The following is a 19,111-nucleotide window of genomic DNA, read 5'->3' as shown; positions in this document are numbered from 1 at the left end:
TTTAACATCGCTAGTCATTCTTTCAAAATCTGCTTTCAATACAATTACACATATTTTCTTCCACACAATCACTGTTTCAAAACATAATTTTATTGTAATATATATATTGAGAACATTTGATTTAATCACTAAAACACAACATTGTGATCTTTTAATTTAGATTAAATTTGATCAAGATACAGTACAGTATATTATACAGTATCACATGGCATAATGCAATCTAAAATGCTGTATTTGATGTCATCTGCCTGCCTGATCAATACCAGGTACACACACGCGCACACACAATAGTGGTTATCATCTTAGATAAATCACTTATAGTGTATAAAAATAATTCATTACATATGGTTATCCCTAAATTACAAACAAGTTCTTTAGAAACTGTATCTATTGAATCTACATCTATAGATATCTATAGATGCAGCCAGTGGCAGCTCCAGGATTTTTTTGTTGGGGGTGCTAATGAGTACATGTACATCAGTGAGTGCAAGCTAGATTAAAGTGATTATTACATTTTGAATATGGATATATCGCTACAAGGAGGCCGTTGTTCACCCCCCGGAGCAATATGAGACACTTTTTTTTATGGAAGGGCGCTTTTTATTTCACTTCTTTTGGACTGAAGCTCTGCAACACCCGCTGACTACAATGATAGAGCTTGAAAGATCAAAGACCATTTTTAATATAACTCCGAATGGATTCGTCTGAAAGAAGAAAGTCATATACACCTAGGATGCCTCGGGGGTGAGTAAAACACAGTCTAATTTTCATTTTTGGGTGAACTAACCCTTTAACAGTTCAGAAGGGGTGCTAAAAAACTAATTAAATTGAGTTAAAGTTATGAACTTTATACAGCAGCTTCAAAAAAGATTTTTTTTTTTTCTGTAGTATTAACCTTCTCATATGCCCCTGTTATTAGTAATATAACTTCTAAAGCAAAATTCCAAATATGACATTTACAAATTAATACAATATGAACGCACATAGAAAAGAGAGAAAGTAGGGATTTTTTCTTTTTTCATTGTTTTATTTTATTTTAATTTTTTTTACACTATCTATTTAGTCATTTTTTTCTGACCATCAAGTGTCAGTCACTCTCAATGTCAAGTGGCAGGAAAACGTGGTAAATTCGAACCATTTTTTACAACAGATAAAGTGCCTACATTATTTCCACACTATTTAACTATTTACCATAACTATTTCCACACAGTAGCGTAGCGGAGGGGCTAACTTGGATCACGTGTCCCCTTAATAACCAATTGACTTTTTGCGAGAGGTGAGATTCATCTTACAGCACTTCTCATTCATTCCTATGGTATCCGTGAACAACAATTGAGTGTCGCACAACTCTGACTGAAATTCAGTGACGTCAAGGCTGTAATGTGACTTCTCTTATAAAATGCCATTTTTTTCAGTGTAAACTCTAAAAATAGTTAAATCCAAAAGTATTGTTTAGTGTAAAACATGTTGAAGATTAGCAGATAGGCTGTCAGTTCATTAAATGATGACCTGTTTCCTCTAAAAAGCTGTTTATTCAGCATAGTGAAGCCTCTCCAAAAAACACACACATTAAAAAAAAACGCATCTACTCCCATACCCCAAGCACTACCAGACATTAGCCAATACTCATCTTCAGCTGTTAATGGTTGCAGGCTTGCTTTCTAGTGGCTATAGCCCTATCAAGCCCTGCCCTAGCGCCGCCACTGGATGCACCAAATGATTCTCTGATTAACCATTAAGTTAGATTAAATAATAGACAAATGTATTAAACTGAATGAGAAGACATGCCAATGAAAAGTTTGATAGTAAGAGCTTTATGAAAGGCAGTTACTATGAATGAAACATTTGTATAGATGAAATGTTTATTTTGTGTAGTGAAAAGGATACATTTTGATTGTGTGAATTGCACTAAGACAATTAAAAAAATGCTGAAATGTTTGAAGAAAGTGCACTTTCCATGTTATCAGTGTTATACAGAATCTCTGGATCAAAACATAGGAAAGAAGAAGCCAAAATAAGCCATCACATAAACAGATGCATATGTAAAATTATGTGATAATCAAGAATTAAATAGCATATAAACTGCATAACGTTTCCAAATGAAATGGCGATTCAGAAAGTGGACTCTGAAGCTTTTGGGGTATTGATGGACTCAATCTACTCCATCTGTGTTTTGAGCATTGTTCTGAATATGATCACCTCAGCTTTTTTGTTTAAAATGTAACTTTTTTTTAATTATTTTTTTTTACATTAAACTTGCCCATAATCCAGTGTTGATTAAGAAAAAAAAAAAAAAGAATTCAGGAACCTAGAACGGGGAGTTAACTGGAAGACTGAGTGATAATATTGCAAAGCAATTTCTGTCATTTTGCCACATTGCATATATTGTACTTTCCTGCTGTAGACACATTCCAGTAAACACTGCTAATGAGAATTAGAAGTGTAAAGGGGAAATTTTAAATTGTGGAAACAAGCCTTTTTTGATTTTTGATTTTTAATGAATTAAAGTGAATAATTATATGGGACATATCACAAATACATAATGGAAGCAGACCACAAATGCACAGTATATGTTTATGTCTCATTTTTCACAAGCTTCTACAAGTATTTGAGCTATTTTATAGTGACTTGTGTTTCACGGGACTTGTCCCCGAGTGCTTTACATGCTGTACCAGGTGCGCCACCGAGCACGTTTACATACATAAGGAGTGTTTGTTTTTTTCTAAGTTTAGCTAGAATGAAGGTAGAGGCAGATTGTCCAGTGAGGCTGTTGTGTCTGCTAGTCCTTCACAGCATGAGTTAGCTGGCTGAAGCTGATATCTGTGGGGTTACCTTGCAGTGGTAGTTGGTGAGGATCTTGGTGACTGAACACTGACGGTCCACCAGAAAGCAATAGCGCCGTCTTTCTTCTGTCAGAGCGGAGCGGTAACCAACGGCAACCAGCGAGTCCAACTCACCCTGCCGGCGACTCATCAGCTCCACATACTGTTACAGTGAGAGAGTTTACATCAAATCAGCATGTGACTCTTTTAAGAAGGGGCTCCCAAACTTTTTGTCAGCCAAAACCATTAAGCATTACATATTTACTTGAAGTACCCCCTGAGATTTTAAGTTTGTTAGTTCAAAGTTGTCTAAAGTTGATCTCATGACATGCAAGCAAACAGATCAAATATAATATTTTTATTAATATTATTATTTTTAGTAAGTGTTTTATTTAGACGTTGCAGCTGGACTTTAAAGTAGATTCAAACCTCTTTTTCTGTTGTGTGTCAGTCTACATTACATTCACACTGGTGTTTTAGGAGCATAATCAAATTAAATAATAATAATAATATTAATAATAATTATTATTATTACCATAATCATCATCATCATCATCATCGTTATTATTATTATAGTTGTTGTTATGTTTTAACTAATTCTAAAAACGAAAAGACCAATATTATAGTTTTAAGCTGCAATAGTAAATAATTTATAATAATGAGTTTTATCATTATTATATACAAGTTACAATACTGATATATGTAAAAAAAAAATAAAAAATACTTCCAGAATGTTCAAATGCACATCCTTTTCATAATTTAAATCCTTGAGCTTTTATTTTGGCAAAACACTACTGAAATGCTTTAAAATTCGTTCTAAATGCTAGAAATTATATGCAAATATGTAAATAAAGCAAACCAAGTGCACACTGCATTTTCAAATGTGCATTAAACTCACAGCACATGCATAAATATAGTTCAGTGCATTCACAGTGAACCAAGAAGCTAAAAACACTGAATCATGAGCTGCTCGTGTATAAATTAACACAGTGCTGCGCTTCATTTGCATTTAATGCGCATTTAATGAAATCGCAGGCTTTGACTTGATAATTAGACTAAGCTATATTGTGATTACAGTGCAGCCCCATTCATTTGTGTTGATGTTGATGTTACATTCAATATAGTTAATCAAACTCATGAACCCTGCCTTAAAGTAACAGGTCACCCAAAAATGGCCATTATGTTGTTCCAAATGTTCATTTAACTGGCCTTTTCATTGAATATCTCTGTCATTTCCTTTTTAAACATCTTTCAGACTGCGATCCTGTTTTACTTCATGATTTTCCCTTCTCTCATTTTGTTGTTTTTTCACTAAATCACTGTGACTTTATTCTGGGCCCAAATCAGCGGTTCCCGGATATCTGCTTAATCTCAAACTAAAGGACTCGTTCTTTCTCTTTCTGACCTGAAACATGTTTAGACTAATGCTCGTGATAGCACAGCTCAGGCCTACATAAACAGAGATAGACTCGCTCCTGAACAAACACGGGCTCAAATAAACAAACACTTGTTCACACATGGAGGAAAAGTCTTCCGCTCTCAAATCAGCTTTAGGGTTGCACAGACACTCCACTCAATCAGCCATTATGAGTCATACAAACTACAAATGACTGGCAGCACATGACAATCTACAGTAATGAACACAGCAGTCAAGTAACTGGCAAGCAACACAATTACTCAGTTCTTCAGCAGGCGCTTTAATCCAAAGTGACTTACTGTTCATTTACTGCAGCGCTTCACCTGAAGGTGATTGTGACCAGACCAAATCAGGATGCAGTTAACTCTAGAGTCTAGGTTATAGAGTCACATTATAAAATGTTTTACAATTTAAAAAAAATATATATTTTTGATGCCAAATCAAATGCCAGGGAAGCTATTTTGCTGTCATGTGACAAAAACCCCATAAAACAGTAATTGATATCAGACTCCTGTACACAGTTTCATGACTCCAGAAAATACTATATTTTTAAAACTTTTAATGACGTGGAAAATTAAATCAGGCTGTTTATTGTATACCATTATTAAAATACCACTATTTATATAACATTTATTTTTAATGTGCATGCTTGTATTCAAGGTGTAAAGAAAAAGTATTATTACTTTTCATTTAATGTAGTCATTTAATCAAATCTTTTGTTGAAGATGGTATAAAAGTTCACAGAATACAAGGATTGCATTTTTAAGAACATTTGGTGTATGTCTTTTAAACTTCAGTTTTAACCCTCTAAAGTCTGACATGATATAATAGTTTTTTTTTTTTAATTAAATGATTTATTGAACATATAGACAAAATAAATAAAAAAAATCATGTGTTTTGGGGTTTGTATCATATTTAAATACATCAGGCTCAATCTGCAAATATGCAGTTTGGTTCAGATGATACTGATATTAATATGTTCAATAGCTTGTAGATCAATTAGATCTTTATAACAGTAGCAGATACTTACATGAAATGATCTAAATATGAGTCGTCACTCTATATCTCTAGTAATCTGTCTCAGTGAGATGAGATGTAAATGATCCAAACATATAATGCAGTGATTGAGAGATGAAGAAACAAACGCTCCTCAGAAGATGTGAGATGTTCTGGAGGCTTGAGAAGATCATTCCTCCGCTGAGGAACAGTGAAAGGAAAGCTTCTGGAAACAAACGCTCCTCAAAAGATCCTGATGATCAGATTTGAGACTCTAAAACATGATTGATGGAGAATCAAGTAAAGCTGAGCTGCTTCAGTCCAGTAAGAGTTCATCTGGAGATATTACTGCAGTTATCCCCCCCCCCCCCCCCCCCCCCCCCCCCCCCCCACCCCCCCCCCCCCCCCCCCCCCCCCCCCCCCCCCCCACACCCCCCCCCCCCCCCCCCCCCCCCCCCCCCCCCCCCCCCCCCCCCCCCCCCCCCCCCCCCCCCCCCCCCCCCCCCCCCCCCCCCCCCCCCCCCCCCCCCCCCCCCCCCCCCCCCCCCCCCCCCCCCCCCCCCCCCCCCCCCCCCCCCCCCCCCCCCCACCCCCCCCCCCCCCCCCCCCCCCCCCCCCCCCCCCCCCCCCCCCCCCCCCCCCCCCCCCCCCACACCCCCCCCCCCCCCCCCCCCCCCCCCCCCCCCCCCCCCCCCCCCCCCACCCCCCCCCCCCCCCCCCCCCCCCCCCCCCCCCCCCCCCCCCCCCCCCCCCCCCCCCCCCCCCCCACCCCCCCCCCCCCCCCCCCCCCCCCCCCCCCCCCCCCCCCCCCCCCCCCCCCCCCCCCCCCCCACCCCCCCCCCCCCCCCCCCCCCCCCCCCCCCCCCCCCCCCCCCCCCGTAGACTTCTGACCTTTACTTGTGAAAAATCACTCAAGATCTGACACGAGCTGAAGCTGGACGCTTGTACAATTACACTAAAAGAGCTTTGACTGGATAAAAAACTATGTGACCGTAGACTGTGTGTGACAGCAAAGTGTGATCATGTTTAGAAGTTTGCACCTGCATCTCTCTGTCTCCATATTTGTTGGGATGGCGACTAGCTTGGCTCTTCCTCCGCAGCTTCTTCAGCTGTGACTGGCAGCGCTCAATGGACTCCACCTTTGACTTCCGCTCACTCTGGTACTTCTTCAGCGTTCCCTGGACAAAGGTTTTCATACAGTATATCACGTTTCTGATAAGTTTCAGAGAGTTCATTCCCATATGAATCTTTTCTGATTCATTTACTCAAAGTGTTTACAAGACAAACTCTGGGTTTACTTATTTGAGCTCCACTATTTAGTAAATTCAGTAGGTTGTTTAGTTAGGCAGTAATGTCCACTCACGGTCAGATATTTGATGTCTAGCTCCAGCTTCTGCTCGAGTTGAGACAGCAGCTCTGAATGAAACAGCTTCAGCTGCAGAGACAGAGAACACAGCAAACACAGTGAGTATGCAAAGATATCTACAGCACATTTCTACTGGAACTTTAACATTTCCTCTTATTTCTTGATTTGTTGTGCACGACTAGCATTGCTTGTGGTGTTTTGTCTCAGATTATGACTTCTTTGCAGCACCTGCTACAGGAATTATTACATAAAATACTACACATTAAAGTTTTTCTCCCTATAGTTAACTTTTTCAAAACTCTTCATACAGTGAAGCTCAACAGCATCTACACTCAACGAAAACATCTTTCAAATGACATGAATTATTTTCTCGCTCAGACACAGAAAATACCAATATTATATGTACATACAGGCCAATTTGCACATTTTACACTTTTCAAAACAGTTACAGTGAACTTAAGCTCAAAACTGAATAATATAGTGATTTGCTACGCTTCTATAGTAATACCATGTCAAAATATACTCTCTCTCTCTCTCTCTCTCTCTCTATCTCTCTCTCTCCTCTCTCTCTCTCTCTCTCTATATATATATATATATATATATCAGTACAGACCAAAAGGTTTGGAAACATTACTATTTTTAATGTTTTTGAAAGAAGTTTCTTCTGCTCATCATGTCTGCATTTATCATGTCTGCATATATTATTACAATTTAAAATAATTGTTTTTAAATTTATTATACTTTAAATTATCATTTATTTCTGTGATGCAAAGCTGAATTTTTAGGATCATTATCACATGATCCTTTAGAAATCATTCTAATATGATGATTCATTCTCAAAGTTGGAAACAGTTCTGCTGCTTAATATTTTTTTTCAGAACATGTGATACTTTTTTAGGATACTTTGATGAATAAAAAGTAAAAAAAAAAAAAAAAAAAAAGCTATGTTTTTAAAATATAAATATTTTGTAATAACAATATACACTACTGGTCAGTAATTTGGGGTCAGTCATTTTTTTTCTTTCTTTTTTTTAAATAAAATCAATACTTTTATTCAGCAAGGATTTGTTAAATTGATAAAAAGTGATAGTAAAGAAAATATATTATTAGAATATATATTATTAGAATTTTTTTTTTTTTTTGAATAAATGCAGTTCTTTTTAACCTTTTATTCATCAAATATATTAGACAGCAGAACTGTTTCCAACACTCATAATAAATCAGAATATTAGAATGATTTCTAAATGATCATGTGATAGACTGGATGTTACATGTGACACTGAAGGCTGGAGTAATGATGCTGAAAATTCAGCTTTGCATCACAGGAATAAAATTTTTTTTTTAAGTATATTCAAATAGAAAACCTATTATTTTAAGTTGTAATAATATTTCACAATATTACTGTTTTTTCTGTATTTTTGATCAAATAAATGCAGGCTTGATGAGCAGAAGAGACTTCTTTACTTTCAAAACAATCAGATGTAGTTGAACACCTATACAGGTGTTTCAATATCATTCCCATCAATACAAAAGAGAACGCCTTGTAATGTAAACATGGACCATGTAATATTATGGCAGTGAGCCATCTTTTTTATTTGGTGTAAAGTAATTTTACAGAAGAAAACATTGAATATATGTGTAACAGTTACAGGTTTTTTTTTATTTTTTTTTTATCAGATTTACTCAGATTTTATACAGATTTACTCAGATTTTTATCAGATTTACCACATCCTCGAGTTGGACCTGGATCTGCCGATGAACCTCTGCCATCTGGAACAGCGTATCACCTGAATCAATATGAATTATGAGAAGACGTGTCAAAGACATTCCACACAAACCATGAGAGCATCACGATTCATAGATGTGTTATCAAACATACTTTCATAATGACATCTCAATCACATAAAGGTCCCGATAGGGTCACATTAATTAATTTTTTGAAATGCATGTTCATGAACTTGCATAAACTGCAGACTGTGATGTACAGTATGTGCAATTATTTGTCTAGACAAAATTGAAAAGAGCAATTTCTTCCTTCAGAGGATGTGATATGCATGGACATTGTCTGTCCATTCTTGCGTTTCACTGAGGGTGAATTTGTGGCGTGTTTTGTTGTCAGTTCCAGTGGGCCGAGCCGTGGACGTTGGCCTTCTTTATCCCCTACTGAGCAACAGTGTGTGTGCGGCTTGGCATCTCTCCGTCCTCCCTCCCTCTCGTCCACCCCCGCTGTTTTCAGCAGCACAATGAGATCATGTGGTGTTGTTAATCTTTCAACAAAGACCTCTCTCTCTTTTGCCCCTCTCTCGCTTTCTCTTACTTTCTTCATCTCCATTTTATCGCACAGGCTTTGCCTCTTCATTCTCTCCTGCTGTAGTCACTTGTTTTCATGCTTTTATTTCCTGTAAACACTGATGTACTATGAACTTGAACAATGTAGTTATATTTACTTACATCTTCACAATCAGTTCTCACCATTAACTTTACTCTGCCGGAAATGTCGCTTCAGAAACAAATTTGAATAGCCCTAGTTAACTAAAACTAAAATTAAAATTAAAACCATAAAAAAAAAAAAAATTATATAAGCTAAGCGAACTAAACAAAAATGAGAAATGTCACTTTGGCTACTAGCTGAAATAAATATTAATCTGTTGGCTAGTTAACTATATAACGAAAGACATTTTTCATTTAGTTTAACTATGATGTAGCCTACTTAATAAACTAAAACTAAAATAAAAATAACTAATAAACTAAAATAAAACCACAAAAACTACATACGTAAACCTAAATAAAAATGACAAAAACACACAACAATATTACTAAAACTTTAACTAAAACTAAAACGAAAATGGAAACTCTAAAAACAAAAACCGGATCTAAATCATGGGAACTGATAGTTGTGATTTAAAACCAATCTCTCTCTCTCTCTCCCTCTCTCTCTCTCTATATACAGTTAGTTCCATATATATTTGGACACTGACACAATTGTCATATTGTTGGCTCTGTATGCCACCAGAATAGAATAAAAATGAAACAATAAAGATGAAATTCAAGTGGAGACTTTAAACATTAACTCAAGGGGTTGAACAAAAATACAACATAAAAAATTTTCAGGAGCTCAAATGTAATGGGACGAATCAATATAATCATAAATAAAATGTTCTGATATTAAGGCATTGACTGCCTCAATCAGCAGAGACTGGGCTTCTTCTTTGTGATGCTTTGTCAGGTCTTTACTGCAGCTGACTTCAGTTGTTGTTTGTCTGTGGCTCTTTCTGTCTTTAGTTTTGTCTTCAGCGAGTGAAATGCTGCTCAATCAGGTTCAGATCAGGAGACTGACTTGGCCATTGAGAATATTCCACTTTTTACCTTCAAAAACTCCTGGGTTGCTTTTGCAGTTTTTGAAACTGCTTGACAGTGAGTGACCAGACTTCTCTTACTCTGCAGTGAGGATCGACTTGATCCAAGCAGGAGACAGTTGTGCCTGCATCATGGTCGAATCCCACACCACGCGCAGATAAGTGGTCCTCTGTACTGGAGAAAGCACACTTTTCTTGGCATTTAGTCTTCACCACAGCTCTTTTATGTGAGTGAGAATGACATCTTGATGCCGAACCATCATCTACTCTGATTGAGCCAAAATCAACCGATCGCTGATGTAGTTGAGTATGCCCTGGAGTCGCAGATCAGCCTTTCACACACTTTGTGAAAGTGTAGGGTGAGAGTGCAAGGCCGAAGGGAAAACCCCTATATTCCTAACTTCCTGTGTTGGGGAAAGATGGAGATGTGAAAGTATGGGTCTTTTAGATCTATCGTGACAAACCAGTCCTTGGACCTGATCTGAGACACGACGTGCTTGATTGTGGACATCCTGAACTTCAGTCGCATGACTGAAAGGTTCAATTGACGCAGATATAAAATGACGCAACCCTCCATCCTTCTTTCAGTGTGGGAATGACCCTGTTGAAACGGACTGGATTCTGTAGCCTCTCTCTACAGGGTGCAGGACCCATTGAGACACATTCGGCAGAAGTTTCCACGCTGCCAAATGGTCTACTGAGGGAATCAGTCTCTTGAGACTGACCTCTAGTGTAATCAGAGCGGCTAGCTCGGCTAGCTTAGCTGCTCTAGAGACCTCCGAAGAGGTAGTGAGGCTCCCATGAGCGCTACGTTTCTGGGTGGAAACTGAGAGAAGCGCTCGCCGGAGACCGCTGCACCCTGAAGCCCCGTAGGTGGCAGTGTTGGCAGAACCCTTCCCCTCAGGGGCCTGCCCACATGATTCTTCAGAAATCTTTATAATATGCTGATTTATTATCAGTGCTGGAAACAGTTGCTTCATGTTTTTTTTGTGATACTTTTTTCTGGATTCGTTTATGAATAAAAAATTAAAGAACAGCATTTATTTAAAATTAAAATATTTTCGAACAATATAACACATCCTTTACCTTAACCAAATAACCAATTAACACAAAAAAAATAAATAAATGTATTCATTACTTTCTAAAAAAGACTCCAAATGAACAGTCGTGTATATTGTAGCACAAGATTTCCATCTTGATTGAATAAATGCTGTTTTTTTAAATATTCATAAAATAATCCTGAAAAAAAGTATCACAGGTTCCAAAAAACATGAAGCAGCAAAACTGTTTCCAACATTGATAATAAATCAGCATATTAGAATGATTTCTGAAGATCACGACACTGAAGACTGGCGTAATGATGCTGAAAATTCAGCTTTGATCACAGGAATAAATTATATTTTAAAGTTTATTAAATTAGAAACTGTTATTTTAAATTGCAATAATATTTCACAAAATAACAGGGTTTTTTCTGTATTTTTGATCAAATAAATACAGTCTAGATGAGCACAAAAAACTTCGGTAAAATATCTTAAAAATCTTACTGATCCCAAACTTTTGAATGGTAGTGTGTGTGTATGTATGTATGTATATATATATATATATATATACATATATATATATATATATATATATAATATATATATATATATATATATAATATATATATATATATAATAACATAATTAACATGTTGCCATGTCTAATAGCAGCTTGTTTCTGTCCTTAAAACCATCTGCACATATCTTGTTTTTTGAAATAATCAAGTGGAATTACATGACAACATCATTCCTTTAATTGCAAATTTGCTGTAAGTATACTGTACTTGCAATGATTTAACTTTGGTGCAATACTTAGATTGTGAACCAGACCATACAATTAGTTTAAGAGCTTATTTAACTTTGAGGACATTTATTTACTCAAATATTTCTGGTATTTTCACTGTGTTTGGGTTTGAAGTGTCTTACCCAGTTCTTTCGAGCCCTGGCTGTCACTGGCCAGCTCTCCTAGTTTGACCAGAGCATCAAAATAACCCTTTGCTGCTACTGTGACGCCTGGAGAGATAGAACAAGAGAGAGAAAGACATATATATACAAATATGTAATTCAAAATACACAGAAATATAAAGAGAGAGAGAGAGAGCGCATGGATATGTTACAGCAGTCTGTGTGCTACAGAATCCATGATTGTTTGGCAGGTGAAATGCTGATGAACATACACCCAAGTTCACACTAATATCCAGTGGACTTTTGCCCATCACAAAGAAAATGAACTATTACATTATTATATAATGACGTCTGACCTGTCAGGGCCTTTTCATAGTGTTTGCCCATGGTGACAAAATTCTTCAGACTGGGGTTGAACTGGTCCAGAATAAACAAAAAACACAAAACACAACACATTACAACATAACATAACACAATACAATCAAAAAATAAAATAAAAAAACAGAAACATATAAAACAAAGAAAATGAAAAAAGAAACAAAAAATACCCCCTCATAGCCTTTTTAGGCTGTAATAACAAGACAGAGAGATACATGAGGTGGAATAATGGAAAATGGACTTTGTACGTGTCATGATGCACTTTTTGTTATTATTACTATTCAAAATACAGTTAAAAATACAATTCACAATGACTGAAATATACCTTTACAATTAATTAATTCTTTTGTGGCATTTAAAATTAAAAATTTATTAAAACAAATAAAAAATAAGTAGACAAGCATTAAAAATTATATTTTTAACAATTATATAAAATTATTCTCTCTCTACAAATAGACAAACACACAGTGACCAAAAAACAAAACAAAAACAAACAAATTTTTTTTTTTTCATTGCATGCCAAATAATTGTTTTGTGTTTTAACTATAATTCTGTTGTTAAGCTAAAGTGCTTATGTGATTAAAGTTGTTATGTGGCAGAAAACACATAAAACAGGAAATAATATCATATAGAGGATTCATAAAGAGGTTATTACATTTTTTCATTATGTAAATTATTTTTGTTGATATATAAATTTTTTGCACAAAATATGTATAAAACAAATATGAAGAAAAGATTCCATTTCTAAGACCATGGCGCATATGTTTGAAACTATATTTTTTAAAAGATGTCTCATTTTATCATCTTGGATTGTCTATTTATTGTCCCCTTTCATTGAACACATACCTTGTAGACATTTTCTGTCATTTTGTTGACCTCGTCTGACCGTGACATTGTGCTTCTCTCTCCAGATAGTTCTCCTCACTTCTAGACTTCAGGAAGTCACAGCACACGCGGCTACACGGAGAGAAAGAGAGCGAGAACATGAGACGTAGAGGATGGATCTGGCTCATGCAGTGACCAACTAGTTTTCTAGAGATCTGCCTTAAAGAAGAGTGCTGCGAACCAACCAGTTCACAACAGCCATTGACTTCCATAGTGTTTTTTTCCCCATACTATGGAAATCAATCAACTGTTTGGTTTCCAACGTTCTACAAAATACCTTTTTGGTGCTCAACAGAAGAACGAAGCTCATACGTGTTGATTTGGAAGAATGATGACAGAATTCTCATTTTGTGGGTGAACTATCTCTTTATGAAATTGTATCTAGAATGTTTGGATCACATCAGAGTTTATAGTGATGTGTTCACCTGCTCTTATTCTTAAACACTGAAGCGAACTGAAGTGGTGATAACAGCCCCACTGGCCTCAGGAATGCTTTCCTCTAGATGTTATAACACTGCTGAAGGGATTTGCTTCTGTTCAAGCACAAGAGCATTAGAGAGGTCAGGCGTTGTGTGATTGTGTGATTAGGCCTGACTCGTAGCCGGCGGCCCAGTTTGTCCCAATTGTTTTAACAAGTAATTTTTGTATGCATGAGCACAAGGATATTGGCATTCAAAAACAGGAAGCCAGTGTCACTGTGTCACAGAAGAATGGTCTAAAATATCAGTATTTTTCTTTAGTCCAAACCATGGAAAAACTCATGACAGCTTCAGATATCAGATAACCAAACCATCAACCATGCTCTCCTGAGGAATTAGGAAGGAATTCATTATTATTATTATTATTTTTCTGCAGGAATTTGACTTGTTTTGTTGGACAGGTAGAATCTTAAATCATTTTAAACAAAAAAATTAGACATGCAGCATTGCTTATATCAAGTCAAATCAATTTTAATTCCATTTTTTATTGATTTAGCACACAATACACATTGTTTTAGATAAGCTTTTCAGAAAATGATAATGTGAATGTTATGATATCTTAAAGTCACATTAAGTAGATTAGAGCTGGATGATAATATACTGTAGTTTTTTTCTTTAAAATAAACATTTTACATTTAACGATATAAACAATCAAGTTGTTGAGATTTGCTATACAGTATATGAGTGTACTGTATGCAGATAAATAGAAAGTACTGTTTCCAACTTTTAGTACAGCATTTTTATAAAACAGTTACTAGACATTAAAGAGCACACATTTTCAATACAGCACAATGTTATTAATAAACGTCATTCTGCTACCAAATCCAATATCTGTTGTAACAGAAAAATGACCCACAATACAACATCTAATGATTCAGTCATGCAAATGTTTCTACCTAAATGAAACCAGTTATGTTAGATGGCTGTTTGACAAAACGTTTCATGGAGTTTTTAACTTGTGATTTTTTTTCGTTTTTCAAAATAAGCACCACCTTTGTTAACCACCCATAAGAGATTTCATATTAGTCAATCCAAACAAATCCTAACTAATACACTGTTATTAAATGTCTAAAGTTCATGAAATTGAGTCTGACATGTCCCAGTGCCTGGAGGAGAGCGGTTCTTCCCGAGCGCAAGAGTCAAGCCGCTGAACAAACACTGCGCTCACACGGCTTCCTTCTGGAAAGATCTCCAATCACAGATTCCAGTCAGGATTACCCATCACATAAAGCTTCGGCTCTGAAGGCCAGTGTTTACAGCAGGTCAGCGCTCTCATGTGTGTTATTAGAGGAAGATTAGGAGGAAGAATTTGACCTAAATGAAGTGATTGAGTGAGACCCCCTGAAAAATAACATTCTCATCATGTGATACTCCACTGAGCATCTTCTCTTCCCTTGTTTTTCTGTGATTCACACTGACAGCAGATTGACTAAAGTTCACCAACCATTACCAACATTCAGCGATTCACCCACAGTTCTTTATATTTATTTATGCTTAAAGTTTCAGTAATAAGTTTCAACAAATGCAGTTCTCTTTCGTGTGTTGTGTTGATTATTTGTTCTGTAACTTTTTTCTTGATTATGCAAATGTTACAGGAACATTCCATTTTGCAAACATTATGGAACTGTTACTTTTGTATGTTCTCTGAACCTTCTGAAACAAGTAGTAACATTAAAAAAAGTTGGATATACATCCAACTAAAGTGTTTCAGGAAAAATGTTTTACACTGTACAGGCCTTATGTGTCAGAGAAACAAATGCAGCCACCTATAGCATCACTGCTGAAGAGTTATTAGCTGGTGAAGTGGATTTACTTATTGTAGAGTAAAGTAAATGAAAGATTTTAAAACAAGTGGTTCATTCATAAATAATTATAACACTAAGAATTCTCCTAAAAAGCAGTAAAAGTAAAAGTTTTTAGCTAAGAGTTTTCTCTTAAAACCTATTCACAAAACTGCTGAGACAAACCTTTACTAAGGAATAGAGAGAAGTCTTAAAGGGATACTCCACCCCAAAATGAAAATGTTGTCATTATTCACTTACCCCCATGTTGTTCCAAATCTGTAAAAGCTCTGTTCGTCTTCGGAACACAATTTAAGATATTTTGGATGAAAAAGAAGAGACTGATACAGAAGCCATAGACTGACAAGTAAATACCATTCTCAACTTGCAGGAAAGTATGAAAAAGCATCATCAGAATTCTCCATCTACCATCAGTGATTCAACCGTAATGTTATGAAGCGACGAGAATACTTTTTGTACACGAAGAAAACTAAAATAACGACTTTATTCAACAATTAGTCTCCTCTGTGTCTCTCCACATCAGCGTAGCACCATTTTTGAGAATATGAGCTGAACGCAAGCAGAGTACACTCTTCTGTGTCAACCACACTGCATGGATGCACTGTTTTCTTTCAAATCAAAGCATAAATATACGTAGAAAATGTATCCTTGTGGCGCGGCTGACACAGAAGAGCATATCCTGCTTGCGTTCAGCTCATATTCTCCAAAATGGTGCTACGCTGATGTGGAGAGACACAGAGGAGACGAATCGTTGAATAAAGGTGTTATTTTTTTTTCTTCGTGTACAAAAAGTATTCTCATCACTTCATAACGTCACGGTTGAATCAGCTGATGGCAGATGGAGTATTCTGATAATGTCTTTCATACTTTCCTGGACCTTGAAAACATGGTTTATTTGGCAGTCTATGGGACAGTCACAGGCCTCCCGGTTTTCATCCAAAATATCTTAAATTGTGTTCCGAAGATGAACAAAACTTTTATGGGTTTGGAACGACATGAGGGTAAATGATTAATGACAAAATATTCATTTTGGGGTGGAGTATCCCTTTAAGCTCAGTGTAAGGGGGCGGGGTTGACCTTGTTGCTATGGATGATGTCAGCATACTCATTAACTATGCACACAGTGATTGGCTGATGGGGCAGACTCTGTCAGAGATTTATACATAGAAATATTGTAGAGTGCAATATTATGTTGCCATATAAATTAAAATGTTAATTGCCACATTCAAATAAAGATGGCAGATTAAGTGTCATTAATTAAACAAGTATATGTTCAGCTAATTGTCAGCATCTTACATGTATTAAACAGCCTTTTAACTAACAGAAAACTCATGGCTGATAGTAAGACATGCAAACATAAAAGAAAACCTTACAGACTATGAAGAAAACCAAACTGGAGGTAAGAACTGATTAATGAAAACAAGGATATGATAAAAGGAAAATTTGAAGTTGGGATAACCTCCAAAACCAAAGGCGATGCCTTTTTAAAAACTAATTTTAACCACATCACTCTAAAACAAATAAGATCAGAGTAGGGCTGTGCAAAAAATCGAATACGATTTTCATGCGCATCTCTTCAGTAAAGACGCTCCTGTGATTAGTAGTATATCTCTAACACGTGCGTTCAGATCAGGGTTGCCATCATTAAAAACAACAACGGCTAAATATCACGTTATTGGTATTGGGGTCGCATAAACCCACGGACATGAAAAACAACCGCAGACTTGGCAACACTGGTTGGCATTTACTACACAGAGCCGTAATTCACTGACAATCTACACAAAATTCTTTGTCGATTTTGAAAGCGATTTTGTGTAGCTTGTCGGTGGACTACGGCTCTGTGTAGTAAATGCCGCTCCACCTGAACCAGTGTTGCCAAGTCTGCGGTTGTTTTTTCATGTCCGCGGGTTTGAGCGACCCCAATACCAATAACATGATATTTAGCCCCTAAAATGTGAATATTACCAGGGCAACCCTGACAAAAACGTATATTTTAACCCCGGGATGCAATTTTTATCGGGGAACCTCCTGGAAACGCGATTGGGCTAGTTTTGGACTAGTTTCGAGAAGCAACTGGGCAAGATTGTGTTGTGAAAACCTGGCAATCCCTGATCTGAACGCACGTGCTGGAGATATACTACTAATCACAGGAAATTATTCACGTAATACAATCGTAAAAATATTCTATCAAAACTTTCCAAAAATTATTCATTCAGAGGCCTAAATTTAGGAATGACACGCCCATTATTTTTAAGATTTTCTCCTAAATTGGCGAGTTATGAGCTTTAAGATGTTTTGTGAACACGGGCCACGATTTTTTTTTATTAAAGACCAGATAACTTTGAACAAACGTTCCATTGATGTTATACAATACAGATTGTGTCAAAGCAGCTTCACAGTGTTAAACAGGAAAATAGTGTGTTGATAATGCAGGAGGACAATAGTAAACACTTCCAGTTAAAGTAAGTTCATCACTGATTCAGTCATCGTCCAGCTCAGTTCAGTTCTATGCAATCAAGTCGACAATATTCCCATAAATTAAGATAGAAATACCTTTAAAGTGAGAACATTGAAATATATCTAGCCCTAAAATCTGCATATGAGTAGCTTAGAGTAGTAATATATGTACTACTCTGTGTCTGTTAGTGGTAAATAAGACATATAGTGGGCCCTTTAAGGCTTAATTCTACCACATTGACAAGAGCTCATCCCTTTTTTCAAATAGTCAGCCTTTAGTTTACATCACAGCCTTTAAACATGAATTGCTATTTCTAAGTGATATTTAGGGGGCGGAAAATTCCAAAAAAAGCAAAAACCAAAAAGAACAAAAAATGCAACATGAGTCATCTGAATTTACATCCATTTTGCTTGAAGAGAAAGGCTGTAAATTTTAAGCGAAAGCCTCTGCCAAAAGTTACAAGAACAATTAAAAGTAGATGACCTCAAAGCAAAAACACATTATGGATTATTGCATATGGATCTTTAGGACTAACTCAACACAGAAACAGATTTGATTTCTACTCACTACATGAAACTTTAATCCTCAGTGAATATATATTTGTGGCGTGTGCATATTTTTGCTCTGTATTGCCGCATAAATAAATAAATAAATAAATAGCATAACTTAAATTGAGATGTAGCAAAAATTGGTGTCTATTTTTTTTTTTCTCATAGGTGACACCTGTTCCCTGTTAGAGCTGGTGATTAAAGTGATGTTACTGCAATGATATAGAGAGGAAATCTGAGCTACAGGTGGCGATTAAATTCTGCTAATGTAACAGTGAAAGGAAAACACGTGATGAAATGATATAAACATGACATGTTCTCTTAAATATTGCTGCTTCTCAAAGTAATCGTTCATAATCAGCCAATCAGTTCATCATGCTGAAAAACGATTCAAGGTTTAGCAAGCAGTGTAGTTTTATCAGTCTGAGAATTTATAATGCCAATCACGTCCATCAGAGGGTTAATAATCGCGTTTTCCTAGTTCTTTCAAACAGCACTTGTTGCACTGAGAGTCATTTAGCAGATTGTTAGTTTCGTTGTATTTTGCTTGAACTCCAGTGTTCTGTGTTATATGGAGGGGTTTTCCTACCTTTTCAGTGCTCATGGTTTCCTCGGCGCTTTGTCTGGTGTTTTTTCTTCCAGTGCTCCTCTGACTTTC

General features: G+C 36.6%; 1 protein-coding gene across 1 annotated transcript in view; it reads right to left on the bottom strand.

Moving 5' to 3' along the window:
* LOC109111275 (brain-specific angiogenesis inhibitor 1-associated protein 2-like) overlaps positions 1-13,240 on the bottom strand; it is a 22,674-nt gene extending 9,434 nt beyond the window's left edge. The window contains exons 1-7 of the mRNA XM_042740445.1: positions 13,125-13,240; positions 12,260-12,332; positions 11,925-12,011; positions 8,327-8,388; positions 6,599-6,670; positions 6,276-6,413; positions 2,833-2,985 (exon numbers count right to left, since the gene is read on the bottom strand). Of these exons, the coding sequence (XP_042596379.1) occupies positions 2,833-2,985; positions 6,276-6,413; positions 6,599-6,670; positions 8,327-8,388; positions 11,925-12,011; positions 12,260-12,332; positions 13,125-13,175 (636 nt within the window). The 5' untranslated portion in view covers positions 13,176-13,240. The remainder of the gene's footprint in view (positions 1-2,832; positions 2,986-6,275; positions 6,414-6,598; positions 6,671-8,326; positions 8,389-11,924; positions 12,012-12,259; positions 12,333-13,124) is intronic.
* Between the last annotated feature and the right edge of the window lie 5,871 nt (positions 13,241-19,111).

This window comes from Cyprinus carpio, chromosome B16, assembly GCF_018340385.1.
Source record: "Cyprinus carpio isolate SPL01 chromosome B16, ASM1834038v1, whole genome shotgun sequence".
Classification (NCBI taxonomy): Eukaryota; Metazoa; Chordata; class Actinopteri; order Cypriniformes; family Cyprinidae; genus Cyprinus; species Cyprinus carpio.
This window is presented reverse-complemented; position numbering and strand designations above follow the sequence as displayed.